This window comes from Danio rerio, chromosome 1 (genome assembly GCF_049306965.1).
Source record: "Danio rerio strain Tuebingen ecotype United States chromosome 1, GRCz12tu, whole genome shotgun sequence".
Taxonomy (NCBI): Eukaryota; Metazoa; Chordata; class Actinopteri; order Cypriniformes; family Danionidae; genus Danio; species Danio rerio.
Genome location: NC_133176.1, coordinates 24,587,369 through 24,605,885, shown reverse-complemented (window position 1 = coordinate 24,605,885; position 18,517 = coordinate 24,587,369). Strand labels below are relative to the sequence as shown.

Sequence of the window (18,517 nt, the reverse complement as noted above, 5' to 3'; positions counted from 1 at the left end):
ATACTCTGGCAGGATTCCAAACAGTGCTGTTAAGGGGTTTGGGTCTATTGACAGTGAAAAAAACAGCAGAAAAACACCTGAAGACTTTCCCCAAATAATCAGACAGTTTCAAACACAACCAGAAAGTATGTAACAGTGTGGCTGGTTCGCTTGTACAGCGAAGGCAAGTTGGGTCAAGATCAGGGAAAATTTTATTCAGTTTAGTTCTAGACCAGTGTATTCTGTGCACGGCCTTAAACTGAATGATCCTTTTAGTTTGTACTATTAACTGCTCCACAGAGAACTCCTAGGGCCCTATCATACACCCGGCGCAATGTGGCGCAATACTTGTTTGCTAGTTACAGCTTGGCGCAAGAGTCGTTTTGAGGCGTTGCGCCACGCTCTTTAGCAAATGCATTTGCGCTCATATGTGCGCCCATAGGTGTTCTGGTCAAAAAAGGAAGGCGTTCTGAGGCGGACCGCTGGCGCGTTGCTATTTTGAGAAACTACAATAGATTTTTCATTAGACCAAAACAAACCCGGTCGAAACTCCAGCGCAGAGTTGCGCCTCGCTTACATACTGCTGAATAGCCTACACACAAGATGTAGAGCAATATGCAAATAGCTTTACATATGAAAAAATTTAAATATTAAGGATATATATAGGATATAATAAGAATAGATATAGGATATAAATATAAAAGATTTAAATATTACAAAACATATTATTTTCTAGCCTACATAAATATGAAAAACCACAGTTTTTTGCCTTCTTTATCTCTGGAGGCTTTTTCAGTTCATTTATAACAATTTGCTTTTGTATAATGTTATTATTGTTATTATTATTAGCAGTATTGTTTATTATATCCATATTTATATTAGTTTTATTAAAAACAAGCTTAGATTTGCCCACTTGCTGGTTTTAGACCATATGGGGCACAGCATGTGTTTTAGTATATAACTCAGGTTTTTGAACACACTTCGTTATTATTGTTCATTTATTCGTTTGCTGGAAATTAGAACTGAATTTAGGAATAGTTTTGAAACAAATACAGTATTTGCGCTTAACAAATGAAATTAATTATTTATAGGCTAATTGATGTCTGTGCGTAAAGGTTTCCTTATCCAAGAGCGAAAGTGAAAGTAGATCGATTATTCTCGCTCGGTAGATGCTCTGTTTAACAGTTTTCTGTTAAAAAAAACTGTTAACTGTTAACTGTTTGCTTGTAAAATGTTTTTCCACTTAGACTTACTTTACGTCCTGTAAATAGCAAATGCGCTTATGGCACGACGCAGCTGGCTCTTAAAGGGAATGGGAGATGAGACTCTGATTGGTTTATTCTCAAAACACACCTATAACTCATTAAGAAAATAAACTCAGCCCTTTTAGAACATGTGCCACGGCACAAAGCAGATTTTCCCATCCTTAAAATAGCAAAATGCATTCTGACACGCTCTGAAAGCGTTTGCGCCCTGCGTTTTTCGCTCTGCGCATGGACTGTCAAAATAGAGCCCCTATTGTCGCTAGTTTTGTTTCAACACATTCCATAATTTCTATAATATCAACCTCTACCAAATGGTTGATATCTCTGTTTATGGTAAAAGTACTGGAATTAATACATATACTATAAAAATTCAGGCAGCACTGTGGTGCAGTTGGTAGCACAATTGCCTTATAGCTAGAAGGTCGCTGGTTCAAGCCTTGACTGGGTAAGTTGGAGTTTGCAAGTTCTCCCCGTGTTTACGTGGGTTTTCTCCGGGTGCTCCGGTTTCCCCCACAAGTCCACCTTGTGCTCATATGTGAATTGGCTAAGCTAAGCTGTCCATAGTGAATGAGTTTGTATTGATATTTCCCAGTGATGGGTTGCAGCTAAGAGGGTATCCGCTGCATAAAACATATGTTGGATAAGTTGGCGATTCCTTCCGCTGTGGTGACCCCAGATTAATAAAGGGACTAAGCAGAAAATAAAATGAATGAATGAAAAATCAAAAAACATGAAGTGTGAGACCAATTTATTTTACACATATTTAAAATAAAACCGTTTTGAACACTAAATCATCTTTATTTTTTAAAGTATGCCATAAGATATTTCAGGATTATGTTTGTTTGATTTTTTTTTTTCATAAACCAACAATGCTGAGTGTGTAAACTATTATTTAAAACAGTCATTCTTTAAATCATTTTATTAGTCATTATTTAAAACTGTCAAAATATGCTCAACCATTTGGTATTTCAGGCAGTTAAAGGGTTAAAGACATTTTAGATCTACAATAAATGATTTCGATCAGGTCATATTTGTTCACAATATACATGGCCCTGCTATCTCCATGTATTAAACTGCAATAGGAGAGTTATTTTAATGTCAAATAATTGTATGGTACATCATCTTTATTGTGTCTAAAAAAAGCAGTGAATCTCATTCGTCATCTCGAGACCAGCTGAACACACAGACACACACACAGCGACCCACACAACACTGTAGAGCCTGAATATCACTTTACAAACTTTAAACAGTCAGCCTGTCAGTTTCCTATTACCTGGATCCAGCTAAAGTTATCAATTACACAAGCATCAGCTCATCTGCAATAAGACACAGTCAGACACCTCTGGCCATTCAGACTCAATACAGCTCAGTGTTGGTTGTTTGTTTGTATGTTTGCAGTATTACTGTCCTGGCAGACGTGTACAGGAATGTTTTGTGGGTACAGTGTCAGTTTCACGCGACTGTAACTCAGTTAAACATTCATTTTGTTTCTAATTCTGCTCTGATCCACAATATAATTATGATTCTAATTATTTATTACCAAATTATTGTAGATTATTTCGGCTAATTAGGCCTTGCTTCTTATTGGGCTCTGAATGATTAAATGCGCACTGTGATTTAGTGTGTGCAGTTGTGTTTGTGTATGTGAGTTACTGAAGTGTTTTAATATTGTCTTTCAGCTCCAGAAGAGAGAACGGTCGTGCCGCTTCTTCATACAGGTACCTAATTTTGTCCTTGTTTTGTGTGTGTATGTGTGTGCCCAAACACAAACATATTTTCACTGTTTTTCAATTCATGTTCTGTATCACTTGGATATCTACACAGATGGGCAAAGTTTTCAGCAGAAATTCTGCATTATACTTGCGTGGATCCGTATCTGTCACACCATATGAATCATTTTGGCTGTCTGTGTGTGTCTGTGCGCCTGCGCTTGTGCCCGTGGGCTGCATTTTTTGCATTTATAAAAGCAGAGCAATTTTTTCTCCTGAGAAAGCAGTAGTGATCTCAGCACTGGTCAGCAGTGTCACATCAGGCGACTGATAAACACACACACACACACACACACACACACACACACACACACACACACACACACACACACACACACACACACAGACAGTGTGGAAAAAAAAAGCACAGAATAATGTAGATAAGCCCAAGAAGAGCTCAGCAGACAGAACGAAAGGAAAAGCATGAGAAGAACTGATTTGGAGGTAGAAAATGACTGATGCATATCTCAAACTGAGCCAGACCGCTCTGTCAACCCTGCGCAATACATGACAGATTTATTCTGATTTGTATTGCATGAAATAATTGAGGTCTAAATGTTGCTCTGTTTTCTGGTGTGGTGGTGCACTTAATAATTCTTTTCTCATTAAAAATGCTTTACCCTTAAAACGTGAATAGTCATTTCGAAAATTAGCTTTGAAATCCCTGACATATGAGAGAGGCAGCAGTCATATTAGCAGCGTAATAAAGTCTGATGTATTTTATATTGAGAAGATCACCTGCAGGTGACATAATAAGATTTTACCAAATGAATACTTCAGCCTAGAATCATTCTTGCAGAATAAATAATTTCTGCAACCATTTTATTGAAATGCAGTGTGTATTATATTTTTATTTTGCATACTTTTTATTGTATACACCATCGGTCAAAAGTTTCGGGTCAGTATACTCTCAGAAAAAAGGGTACAATGTTGTATCAAAGAAGGTACAACCCTTGTCACCATGGCAGTACCTTTTTATAGGACAGAATTGTACCATAAGACAAAGAAATAAATTTATACCATTGCAGTTTGTACCTTTAAGGACATGATTTGTACCATGAAAAACCAAAATGTACCTTTTGGTTTTTAAAACCTGCAGATACAAAATTGTACCTTCATCAAATGTACAAATCTGATTCATGAAGGCACCACTGTGACAAGACATTTTGTACCTTACCAGTGTCAAATGTGTTCCCTCATGAACTATTTAAAGGCATTTTGCTTTATCCAAAATGCGTCAATTTGTTTTCAGTAAATATAAAACATCAAATACATTTTTAAACAATGTTTTTAAAATAGTGTTGTTTTGTGTAAATGCACCTTTTCCATTTAAAATAATGAATAAAAGATACTTTAACATCAATCAAAAGATCTATTTTTTGCTAAACATTTCACAACAATTTTCACAACACTTTTCTCCAATGTTCACACAATACCTTTGTATTCACTTAAAAGTTCATTTAATTTGCTTAATCCTAAAATATAAATAGAATTATGCAAAAGTATTGTAACAAGATATGCACAATGTTTGATTACTTTTACAATACTAAAATGTCTGCATGAACCCTTTGCATATTTGCAAACGCCATAAGCTGCAGATATTTATAAAAATGTATTTATCAGAAAATGCTTACAAAATGTTTACTTAAAATGCTTTAAATGTTTAGTTTACAATACCTATAGTTTTGTTTTACCTGTTGTTTTGCATTATAGAACTTAATAATTAATGCTCATGAGTTTCTTCAAACATATGCTTTTAAATGATGATTCATGTTTTAATATGAAAATTATTCATAAAATCACTTAGAAATTGATATTGATATGGCTTACACATAGAAATTGTAATAAAGAAGTAGTTGTCCAACACTTTACGAGTGTTACCTTTATGAGAACAATTGTGTAACTTCATTTCAATTTGACCATTAAAGGTACAGAACAGTAGGTTTTTTTTGTACCATATAAGGTACAACTTTTACAAAGGTACAAAACTTTCGCTTAAGGAGCATTATTTGCACCATGGTGTACCTTTTTTCTGAGAGTGTAGCATTTTTTAAAACAAGGTTATCCTCCTCACCCAGACAGCATTTATTTCATCAAAAATACAGTACAAATTGTACAATTGTGAAAACGTTGTGAAACGTTGCACTATAAAATAACTTTTCAAAAGTTTTTTAAAATTTAATTTAATGATTTATTCCAGTGATTTTTAAAGATGAATTTTCAGCTACATTACTCCAGTTTTCAGAGTCACATGATCCTTCAGAAATCACTTTAATCTTAATTATTATTATTATTATTATTATTGATACTAAGCAATTACTGGAATAATAATTTCATTTTATAAAATAATGTATGTGTGTTAGTGTGTGTGTGCGTGCGTGCGTGCGTGCGTGCGTGCGTGCGTGCGTGCGTGCGTGCGTGTGTGTGTGTGTGTGTGTGTGTGTGTGTGTGTGTGTGTGTGTGTGTGTGTGTGTGTGTGTGTGTGTGTGTGCGTGTGTGTGTGTGTGTGTGTGTGTGTGTGTGCGTGTGTGTGTGTGTGTGTGTTTATGGGTTGAAATTATTTATTTTATGCCAAAAATCATTTTCATGAAGGTATTTAGTAAGTTCCCAACTGTAAATATATTAAATCTTTTATAGTGTTTACATAAACACCAGTTACATAAATACCAACTGTAGATTAAAAAAAAGTACAGCAGTGGACCCTTCTCAAAGTCAGGGCCGCGGGACAATCATCAGGCGGCACTTGGTGATTTCCAGAATAGAATTCCTTTTATTAAAGTATTATAATTACCATATTTTATCTATATTCTAATCTACTTAGTCCTATTGGTGTGTGCACATTTGTATATTTACAACCCGCTTAGAGAATATTGGAGGTCGTAAGTCACTGCCTTTGTTGTTTTATGGGTCGCGAGCTGAAAAGTTTGGGAACCCCTGGTATACAGGACAGTATGAGGACTTGCAATGGTAATGCCAGGGCTATTGCCAGAGCATATACAATGTGTAGGGCCCAGAGGGAACACATATCATACACTATACACAGCTGTGTAACGAACCATGTATGATATACATCTAAGCTACTGTATGTGATATGATTAATATCTATACATCACTCTACAGCCAGAATGCACACTTTGTGTGTTTGTCTACACACATTTTAATGTAATATGGTAATAAGTTGGATAACCTTGGGTTGGGTAAATTATAAACTAAATTATTAAACTATAAGCAGTTTAAAACAGGAATTCCAATATTTGATTTACCCAGGATTTACAATGAGCCAGGGTTAAATATTTTAAGTCGGTAAAGCCCTTAATAGTATCTGTCCAAGATGGCTACTATACTGGCCAGAGCAAGTTGAATAAACAAATTACAGAGTGTTTTTCCAAATACTCTGCTGTGCAGAAACGAGTCTATCGATTCATCCTGCTGATTTAGACAGAGAGAATTACAGGATTCCATGACAACTGTCTGAAACCTCCCGGTGCTGACATCAAGCAAATATGGATTCTCAGTGGTCATCTAATATGTAGTGCAGTGTGTGTGAGTGTGTATGTGTGTGTTTCTTTACGCTGGATTAGCTCCTCAGCTTCAAAGCACTTCAGTTCTGCTCCATTTACCAAGTCTGTGGAGAATATTTCTGCTCTGTGTATGTGTGTGTGTGTGAGAGAGAGGAAACAGAATGTAGGAAGAATTTAAAAAAAATCTCTTATCTGTCTCTGCAGTGCAAGCCCCCAAGTACACACACACACACACACACACACACACACAAACGCACTCCACTGACCTCTTGACACACTCTGTCAGAAGATTTCATAAGCAGTTTTGTGAGGAAGTAAATATAACTCTTCCTTTTTACCTCTTATCCCAGTCGTCTCTCATCTCTGTCTCTCCTCTTTCTCTCTCTCGTAAAAGGGTCATTACTTTAGTGGTGTCAAAATGAATATACTCATTCCGCCTTTAACACACACTCCCTCTCTTTTTCTCTCTCTCTCTATTACGCACACAGAGAGAGACACACGCGTGCCGTTCTACTGTAACTGGGGCAGAATGATTCAACCCAATGGCCAAATTAGCCTGCAGCAACCTAAAGACAAACGACAAAACACCCCTCTGTCCATCCCTACGGATGAGTGCACTTCAGTGAGAGAAGTTAATTACATATCGCTTCAGCACAGATTACAGATATCGCCGCATTATATCTGCTTTTCCCATTGTAAAAACAACGCCAGCTTGGATAATTCCATAGAAACATGAGCTATTTCTGATGAAAGGAACTTGACCTGGAATTCTTTTGCACAAGTGACAAAAATAATTTAGCCTGCTTTGCGAATAGAATACCGTGTGTATATGTGTGTGTGTGTGTGTTTGTGTTGCAGAACGTTTTGCTTTCTCAAATGAAATGCTAAATTATAATGTGCCGCAATACACTCCGCACGCTTTTTAATAAAGCACCACCTTACGTCTTAAACCTTCATTTGTATATCAAGGTTGAGGTTTAATATCCTTGTGATAATATTTAAAAGGCCTAATATCTTAATATCACACTTTTTAAAAAATAGATTTTAATATGTTAGCTTCTGCTAAGACATTTCATTTTCCCATATATTGCTCTCACAGACCCATTGTTACAGCCTGTGTGTGTGTGTTTGTGTGTGTGTGTGATGACAGCGTCTGTCATTTTCACAGTGTCTCCTGCTCCCTGTGGATCTTTCTTCAGTTTGACAGGTTTATACTCCAGCACAGAGCGCGTGTAGTGTGTGTGAGTGCTGGTGAAAGTGGAAGAGAAATGGTTTATGGGAGAGCTGGGCACTTTGGGAAATATGTCCTCGTTGTGAAGTTCAGATGTCAGAATGTATGTGCGTGCGGGTTCAGTTGCCCCTCACCTCCCGGAACGCTGACATCTCTGTTTTTTTTCCCTTTCTGTTCTGCAGGCCATGGTGGAGACGGTGAATAACCTTCTGCAGGTGCGATCTCAGGCGGCGTGGAGAGAGCTTTCTGTAGCCGAGCAGCTGCGATGCGCAACCATGCTCCTGGACACGGTGGAGACGGGAGCCTTCATGCTCGCAGACAACCTGTTAAAAACAGACACCATACAGGAGAGCACAGACAACATCCGTGAGTTACCAAACATCCTCATCCTAAAGTTTTGGAATCAATCGGTGGTGCATATTTCATTCCTCTAATCAAGTCTCAGTCTTGTGTCTCTCTCTGATTGCTCTGATTTTTCTCCTGTCACAAGAAGACAAATAACAAGTTCATGAACAGATGGATCATTTTTGTGCAAAATGGTGGGCATAAGCAGGAAATTCCTGTTTCTGATACGTGACAGGATAAGAAACATAACAGCTTATGTGATTTTTAGAGGTCTGTCGGAGAATGTGTGCTGGATTTATGTAAAATAGTTCTAATGTCACAGTTACTTTATATACATAATAATTGGCAGCTTTTTTGCATGAATCTTTTAATCATCCATGTAGGGTTTTACTTCCGGCAAATTGTTTTAACGCTTCCAAAAACACTTTCCGCAAGGTGTAAAAATGCATTAACGCATTGCGATGTAATGCTATGTGCATGAAAATTCAGTGCATCCATTATGAGATGTAATATTTATGGTTTATTCAAATAGTACTCATTTTTATTACACAGTGAATCTGAAAAGTATCTCTTTTTCTTTGTTTTGTTACATTGCAGCCTTTTTCCAAAATGTGTGAATTTTTTTTTTTTTCAAAATTCTGCCAACAACATGAAAGAAGTTAGTTTGAAATGTTTGCGTACATAAATATATTACATACAGACACTTCTATACAGCTTAAAGGGACATTTTAACCCTTAACTAGGTTAATTAGGTTAACTAGGCAGGTTAAGGTAATTATATATATATATATATATATATAGCTTAAAGGGGCTAATAATTTTGACCTTTAAATAGTTTTTAAAAATTTAGAAACTGCTTTTATTCTAGCCGAGATTAAACAAATAAGACTCTCTCCAGAAAAAAAAACATATTATCAGATATACTGTGAAAATTTCCATATATAACACTTTAATGTCTGTAAAAAAATATTAATCTAGATAAAATCCATGCAGAATGGTCAAAGGATTTGGAAGTAAATATTTCAGAGGAATCCTGGAATGATGCATTATTGAGAGTAAATGGAACAACATCCTGTACTTGCTTAAGCTTAATTCAATTCAAGTTCCTCCACAGACTTTACTACAGTAAGGCAACACTTTCCAAGATACACACAAATAAAGCTGATTTGGCTCACATGTTTTGGGCATGCCCCAGACTGTTTGATTATTGGCCAACTATAATTAAAATTGTTCGAAGCATATAATAAAGACATTAGGCCTAGTTTAAAAATGGCAGCTTTTGGAGTTGAACTTGAACAAGATAGGGTCATGTCCAATAATTATTAAGACGCTTATGCCTTATGGCTCAGAGAAAAATATTGCTTGATTGTAAATCAAGTAAACCACCTTTAGTTTCACTCTATTTTAGTGATATGATGCTGTTTTTGAGATTGGAGAAAAGTAAATACTCTCCTACGCTCTACTAAACGTTTTTTTTTACAGTATGGAATCCAATGATGTCATACTTTGAAAAAGGCGCAACACTTCCCCAAAACTAAAACTAATAGGGAAATTAAAAGGTCTATGCTTAAAAGGATAAAGGGCAATAATTGATGTTAAATACTTCCTCACTGTACTATCAAAACTCTTTGTATATGTAAATATTTAATTATATTTAATTATATTATTATATAATTATATTTATTTTATTATTAATTTTATTTATTTATTTATTTATTTAAATTAATTAATTAGTTTATTTATTTTATGTTATTTCTATTTTTTTGAAGAGGTGGGAGGGTGTATGTGGGAAAAAATTTACCTCAAAAAAAGAAAAAGTCTTGTCAAATCTTTGTATTATTTATATTATGTATTATTTCACATTGTTCTTGTTTCAATAAAAATAATATATAATAATAATAAAAATAATAAAATCCTGTGAAAATTCAACAGTATTTTTCTAAAAATTAAAGAAGGGCTAATAATTTTGACTTCAACTATGTGTGTGTGTGTGTGTGTGTGTGTGTGTGTGTGTGTGTGTGTGTGTGTGTGTGTGTGTGTGTGTGTGTGTGTGTGTATGTATGTATATATATATATATATATATATATATATATATATATATATATATATATATATATATATATATATATATATAAGTATAATATTTTATATAAATCAATTATTTATATTGGGTAGAATTTATTTTGTATATTTTTAAACAGTCCATATGCTAAATTAAAAAAAAAAAATTTCATTTCAAAGGCTGCACATAAACCATGTCTGCTACAGTAGGAGTTTGTATGTAAGACCTGATGCATAAAAAACACATTATCACATTAGAGGTACACAGCAGGAGCGCAAAACTCAAGTGCACTGGCGCCAGATGTAGTGAAGCGTGCCTGTGGAAAACACTAGAGCCATGCACACACAGAGGGGGTCCCGAACTGTCTCATTCATGCAGAGGAATCCAGACCTTGGTTCACAAACTGAACACGAGTGGTCAAAATGTGTTAAGGACAGACAAACATGGCTAAAAAATAAGCACCGATCATTCTTGCCACACAGAATCTTTAACATCTATAGCAGTGGTTCCCAAAGCTGGAGTCACGGGCCATTGACAGGGGGTCGCTTAGTGATTTTCAAAAGTCAAATCAATTTTATTAAACTATTAGAATTACCATATTTTTATCCATAACCCACAGTAGATGAAAATAATAGTTTTTAATATAAAAACAAAGACATGGAAATAAAAAAGCCACCAGCCTTTCAATTATTTTGATCATAGGATTGGTGTGTTTACGTTAATAGCAGCACAGCAATAGCATCAGCTGCAGCAGATTACCAGGCCAGGTTAAACTTTCTGACACCTTTAAGGCAATCAAATACATTAAAGATAAATACAGGCCACAAGATATATTGAGGATGATCTTTGAGTGGCGGTCTCCAAAATTATAGTCTCGATAGGTGAGGTTAATATTAAAATAAACAAATTTATAAATGACTATAACAATTATATGGTGGTTGGACTGTTGCACTTTTTCTGTTGTCAATATGTTGTGTTAATAAAGAGATACTGCTGTGTGTGCAACATTTGTATATTTATAACCACCTTCGAGGAATTTGGGGGTTGCTAGTCACTGGCATTGTTATTTTAGGGGGTCAGGGGCTGAAAGTTTGGGCACTCCTAATCTATAAGAAATTTCATTACACAAAATGTCATTTAAAATGGTTTGTATATATTTTTAGGTCATGTTCACAATAAGTGTTCATAAAAAGCTAAATTTGTTGACTGCTTTCTAAATGGTTTGTTTATGGCTTTGTTTTTTAGCACAACATTGTTTTCGTGCAGATATAAACATACAAAGACAGTACAGGTTCAACATGGCAACGTTTCTCTAGCCTGATGGTATTTATAATTGTGGATCAATACAAGCATTCAAACGTGACATTTGAAACCATTGCTGTGTTAATTGTGGAACACTCCAGCATACTGTTAACTGCTCTCATGCTGTCAGTCAGTGCAGGCGGGAGGCAGTTTTCTCCGAGCTGCTTGGAAATAAATGGGCACTGAGAGACTGTGAGTAAAATAAGAATCCAATCTATAATCAATTAGAAAACCGACTCTAAAAATAATGTTGCAAATGTAGGACAGTGTCAACACAATAACTCTTTTACTCACAAAATCTAGCAAAAAATATGTCAAATAAATGAACATTATATTAACATGCCGCATACTTTTTGAAATTCACAAGATGAACACAGCCTCCAAAACGAAGTGAGATTACAGAAAACATGACTTTCATATTTTCTGGATGGTCTGATATAGTAATTAATCTCCCAAGCTTGACTTCATGCTATCTGTGTATTCTGCCAAACAGAACGACCTAATTAGACAGTAACGATGCATCATAACGGCCAGTTATACAACCAGCCACAGTTCAGTTTATATGCATGACATTTAGAGGTAGGTAAATCTCATTTCAACGCCACAACAATAAACCAGAATGCAGTAAAATAGTAGCAAGATATCACTTTGCATTCTCTGCGAAACATTGTAAAGACAACATAAATTAAATTACAAGCAAGTAGATAGTTTACGTAAAGGTAAAGATTAGAATCTATTATCATGCATTTTGTTTTCCTGCTATACATGTTTCATATATACTAAAAAAAGTACACTTTTAACCAATTTGATAAAGCTACATTTGAAAATTTTTCCCCAAAGTATAATTTAGCGGTAGTCGGCACCAATAGCCTAGTGGTTAAGTGTGCTGACATATAGCACCATGGTGCTCACAGTGAATTGAGTTTGATTCCCAGCTTAGCCGACCCTTCCCCTCTCTTTTCTCCCAGTGCTTTCCTGTCTGTTCTTCACTATCCTATCCCAATAAAAGGTGAACCCCAAACCACCCCCACCCAAAAAAATTAACTTTTTTTTTTTAACTACAGTATATAAGTGAAGTTTATTTATAAACTAATTTCGAGAGGTTCACATGCTTATGATTGACCATGGTGGTACCGCATTCGCTATTATGATTTACCAAACAGACGAATCCAAATGTACATAAATAACCAGATTTCCATAGTCATCTTCAAGTCATCTAAAAGAATCCTTCCATACATACTCCTCCCCCTCTTTCCTAGACTAATCCAGGACAGGGTGGCACAGTGGCTCAGTGGCTAGCATTGTTGCCTCACAGCAAGAAGATCACTGGTTTGAGTCCTGGCTAGGTCAGTTAGCGTTTCTGTGTGGAGTTTACATGTTCTCCCCACGCTCGCATGGGTTTCCCCTAGGTACTCCGATTTCCTTCCACAGTCCAAAGACATGCAGTTATTGTAAGTGGATAAACCAAATTGGCACAGTATATGAGTGTTTTAGTTCTGGGCATTCACCGCATAAAAATATGCTGGTATAGCTGCCGGTTCATTCCGCCATGGCCACCCCTAATAATCAACTGAATAGGCTGAGCGAACGAATTTGGGGAAGCTCTTGAGACCTACCTGAGCTCAGACTCCCCTCTCTCCCAATGAAACGGGAGTGAGCCCCAGGCTCAAGGATCTTCTGAGCTCAGGGCTCTCTCCTGGGACAGGATGCCAAACATGCTTTATTATCAGTCATCAGCTAATTGTGAACTCTTGAATTGAATTTAATCTAAATCAGCAATACTTATTTTGTTCATTAATAAATAATACATTCAAAGAAGTAAAAATATAGTTTAATATAGAGACATTAAATAGATGTTTTACTTTAGAATAAAATAGAAAATTATATTTTTAAACTTAGATCAAATAATACTCTTGCACTGTACTGACCTAAAAAATTATATGTAATTTGTGCTCGCTGAATACATAAATCATAGTTTTGACTTGGTTGAAATAAAAAAAATGTATTTTAATATTAATCAAAATACTTAAGTAAAAAAATATACATTAATTCAGAGGTAAAAAATTGTTTTTATAGATAATGAATTAATGAATAAGGTTAAATCACACAAGAGTGATTAAATGTTGACAGAATATTACAATATGGACGAGCAACAGTATTATTGCTTAAAAATGTATTTTCAATATTTTTTCAAACATAATTTAAGATTAATTTTGCACAACTTTTGAAAATCCATTGTTTAGACATTGCTGGGCATTTAATACACAGTCTGAGTGGAGCCAGTCCATTCTGCTGATAAATGCTCCAGAAGTGTCGGTGTGATAGTCACAATTTACTGCTAAATGTAGCCGTAATGGCATATTTATGGCCTTGCAGCTGTTAGGAATCTGAGAAACAAACCTTTTAGCTTCAGCTTTGATGGTATTATAAGCTGCAGCATGTGATGGTGTTGTACTGTGTATTTGTGTGTGTGTGTGTGTGTGTGTGTGTGTGTGTGTGTCAGAGCACCACAAATTGATGCCTTAACTAAATGGAAACTAATATAATCCGTTCTCAAAAATACAAATAGATTTATTTACATTGGTGTGTTTTGCTGACACTTTAGAAAAATAAGCAGTTTGTCACAGAGCCAGCAAGATTCAATGCCAGATGCAATGCCAGGTTTAAAATAATGCTAGATTAGAAAACAAGCTAGAATAGAGACAAAATGCCACTAAATATAAATATGTAAATGCCTTGGATTAAGGTTGTAGACTGGATAGGTGCTTGCGGGAGATTTGTGTCAGCACATTTTTTGAAAGTTATGATGATCTTAATAGATGAGGTGGAATTTGGCAGCTCAATCCACCCGAGTGGATTGAAGAGAGTGACGATTTTGGAAATTGACTTTGTCCCTTTTTGTGATTGAACAATAGGTTGGTGCTCAGTCAGCAACTGTAACTTGTATGTGTATATTGAGATGAGTGAGTGTGATTCCTGTGACAGCCCGGAAAGCCTTACATTTAATTCTGGCAGCAAATTCAGGCCAGTGGAGTGAGATCAGGAGAGGTGTGACGTGGATTTTCTTTGGCTGATTCTGGATCATCTGCTGAGGCTTAGTCGCGCTGGCTGTAATGCCAGCCAATTGAGCATTGCAGTAGTCCAGTCTTGAAATGACAAGAGCTTGAAATGACACTACATACCAGATGACAGGCATGGTCTGACTTTCCTGAAGTTGTCAAGCACAAACTTTTGGAGCTGCTCTGTTATTAAAATGTGTGTAGTAAACTAAGCTGGTCATTAAACATGATCGCCACATCTCTTACTGGCCTGGTGTTGTAAAACCTAAGAAATTAACTTAAAAATCTAATTTATTCATTTTAATAAACCTGTCTGTTGACATATGTGTTGCTCATTGCTCAACTGTCATCTCTTCTGCCTGACACAAAATATACTTTAAAGAATTTGCCCATTGAATTGTGTAGTATGGGAAAATATGTCAACAAGTTAAAACAACAACAGCAATAATACAAAGGTAATTCCAATAATCTGGATGCCAGACTCCAAAGTTGTTTATGTTAGGCAGAAGAAAGAAATCTAAACAGGTCAAGAGCTACGTTAGAGTGAGTAAATGTTTCAGTTTTGGTTGAACTGTACATTTGCTTTACTAATTTAAACTGAAAGTTTGACCTGTAGTGCACAATTCACTTTAACAAGGTGTTTGAACACTAATGTGTGTGAAAAAACAGCTTATACTGGTAAAAATGTACCAACTCCTTTTTTATCCACATAAATCAACTTAATGCAAGTGTCCAGATAACTTTTAAAGCTGTCCAGTGGATTTATATTTTCCAACTTTCTTTGCATTAGACTGGAAAGAATAGGAGGAATACTTGTATGTGTTTTTTTAGTAAAGGAAATAGCAGTCAATGTTTAGAGTTTTATGTGTTACTTCTGTTATAGGTTTTGTGGTGACATTATGCTGATGTTAAGCTCTAGATGAAAACATGAAAGTATTCCCTATATTGATTACGGCATTGGTAGCACTAATGCCAGTGACAAATAATATCTTGCCTGTGGGTTAAATTTACATGCTAAATAAGTTAAATAAATGTGACATTTGCTATGTTAGCTTTTAATTTGAACCGAAGTAGATAAGATTAATTGGTTCCAGGGCCACCACTCAATTATGTTGAAATTAGTTGGAACACTTCTTTTTTTTTTTGAGTAATTAACTTATACATTTCTAACTTAATGTGATTTGTTGGTTCAATATAATTTCATTAGATGCTGTCATAATTCCAAAAGATTGATGTAAGCTGTTGTCTTACTTTTGTAGCAGAAACATTTGTTTTTTAACTGCAGTGGAGCAATGTTGACATTTTGTTATAGTTTTTATTTTTATAAATATTCATTAGCTTGTAGGCAAAATGTTTTTGTTTAGAGTGCAGCTGAACTGTAATGTTGTGGTCAACCTGTGGGTTTGCAGGGATTACAAGTAGCTCAGTCATGGCTGAGCAAGAAATAAAGCTCCTTCATCTAAACACTAGGCCAAGAGTACAAGCAGTACAAGCTTAAACAGTGTGGCCATCAAGTTGAAATGACACATTTCAAGCTACATTTTAACTGTATAGTAGTAAGAACCCATGTGCCTGATTGTGTTCAGTGAGGTTGTACATACGAAATAAAGAGGAGGACTGAGCACAGAACCTTGAAGCACACCAGTGATTAGAAAATGTGACTCAGGCACTAGTGAAATTCCATTCATCTTTATTTCTATAGCGCTTTTACAATGTGGATTGTGTCAAAGCAGCTTAACATAGAAGTTCTAGAAAATTGAAACTGTCAGTCCAGTTTTCAGAGTTGAAGTTGAACAAATCCATTGATGTCCCAAGCCAGTGGTGACAACTTCTCCTCCTGCAGCTTCTCCGCAATGGATGTCCAGATTTCTCCAGCGTCCGCCGCTTAGACTGCAGCTCTACACAAAAAATTTGGCCATAAGAGAAGTGGTTGTGCCCAACTGAGCCTGGTTTCTTTCAAGGTTTTTTTTTTATTTTATTTTTTTCAATTGGTAAAGTTTGTTCGTCGTCGCTGACGCTCTCCACTCCTCCATGACCACCACAGCATCTGCTCAGGATACGGGCTGGTCCAGGATTATGATTATCTCTAGAATTTCTCTATGGTTGTTATCATCTTGCCATCACTAGTCTTCTGTGTGAAATGTTGGTAGATCGATCTGATAAGTACAGTATATCTTGTAATATTCAAGTCAGAAAGAAATTTAGCAAGTATCTGAGTATTTGATATGCTGCAATTTCGCAAGTTAGGTCAAATCACCTTTATTACGTATTGACAGTTGAAGTCAGAATTGTTAGCCCCCCTGAATTATTAGCCCTCCTGTTTATTTTTTTCACCAATTTCTGTTTCAAGAGTTCACACTTAGATACTGTTTGACAACTTGTTAGCAAGTAAGCAGGTTTGGCATGCTGTCCCGGGAGAGAACCCTGAGCTCGGAGATAGTTGAGCCCAGGGCTCCCGCCAGGTCCATAAAGCATGTGAGAGGGGGGACGTGATCAGGTGTTCTCGAGAGCTCCCCTCGGCAAAAGAGGAAAGGAGGAGAAGGGGTGGATGGGGAGTTTCTTCGGAAAACGAAGATAGGGGTGTAGATCTTAGCTAGGTTATTTATAATGAGTTTGGATCGTTCTGATTGGCTAGCTAATGAGCGTAGATGAGTGGCCGGCTGCAGTCAATCATATCACGTGCTCCTCTCGAAATTAGTTTATGAAACTTCATTTAACAGAGCAAAGTTTTTCCAACACATTACTAAACATAATAGTTTTAATAATTCATTTCTAGTTTATTTTTATGATTTATTTTATCTTTGTCATGATGACAGTAAATAATATTTTACTAGATATTTTTCAAGACACTTCTATACAGCTTAAAGCAACATTTAGAAGCTTAACTAGGTTAATTAATTAAACTAGACAGGTTAGGGTAATTAGGCAAGTTATTGTATAACGATGGGTTGTTTCTGTAGACTAGTGAAAAAATATATAGCTTAAATGGGCTAATAATTTTGACCTTAGAGTGGTATTTGAAAAATTAAAACCAGCTTTTATTATAGCCGAAATAAAAAAAATAAGACTTTCTTTAGACGAAAAAATATTATCAGACATACTGTGAAAATTTCCTTGCACTGATAAACATCATTCAGTAAATATATAAAAAAAATTCAAAGTGGGTTTAATAATTCTGACTTCAATTGTATATAGCGCATTTACTGTGAATGGCCATACACACAAAGTGCTTCACAATTATGATGGGGGTCTCTCCATACCACCACCAGTGTGCAGCATGCACTTAGACAACAGTGCCAGTGCACTCCCCACAGTGAGTGAAGTGGAGGGATGATTGGGAGGCCATGATGTGTAAGGGCCGATAAAGGGAATTTGGCCAGGACATAGGGGTTATACCCCTACTCGTTACGAGAGAGTCAGGACCTTGGTTTAACGTCTCATTCGAAAGAAGGCACCCCGCCCCCTTCACTATACTAGGGCGTAAGGACTCACACAGACTACAGGTTGAGTGCCCCCTGCTGACCTCACTAACACCACTTCCACTAGCTTTCACATGTGGTCTCCCATCTAGGTAATGACCAGGCTCAGCCCTGCTTAGTTTCAGTGAGTAACTGGTATTGGGCTGCAGGGTGATATGGCTATGGCCATATACTACAGAGGTTATGTAAGGTCATCTTTACAGAGACTAAAATACAAAATAGTGAAATCAGATATCAGTGACAATGTTAAGTTCCTAAATTTGAAACAGGCTCTATTTAGCAGTAAGCAGTCTGACAGAAAGACAGCATTGGCAGTATTCCAGATTCAATCTGTTCAGTGTCAGATCAGATCAATCCAATACAGTGGCAAGCAATCAAATCTCTATCAGATGCCAGAAATAAAAAAACCATAAGAAAAAAAAACAGTTCTTTACTGAATGATGAAAGCAGAGATGCTGTTTATCCAGTAGTTAATGACTGGATTATTAGCGGCCTTAAACATGA

The 18,517-nt window shown here is 36.1% G+C and overlaps 1 protein-coding gene across 8 annotated transcripts in view; it reads left to right on the top strand.

Annotated features, from left to right (window-relative positions):
* The window catches only part of adgrl3.1 (adhesion G protein-coupled receptor L3.1), a 203,282-nt gene that overhangs the window by 124,819 nt on the left and 59,946 nt on the right, over nt 1–18,517 (top strand). For all 8 annotated transcript variants that reach the window (XM_073951209.1, XM_073951189.1, XM_073951177.1 and 5 more), the window contains exons 10-11: nt 2,924–2,962; nt 7,948–8,131. In XM_073951209.1, the coding sequence (XP_073807310.1) occupies nt 2,924–2,962; nt 7,948–8,131 (223 nt within the window). The remainder of the gene's footprint in view (nt 1–2,923; nt 2,963–7,947; nt 8,132–18,517) is intronic.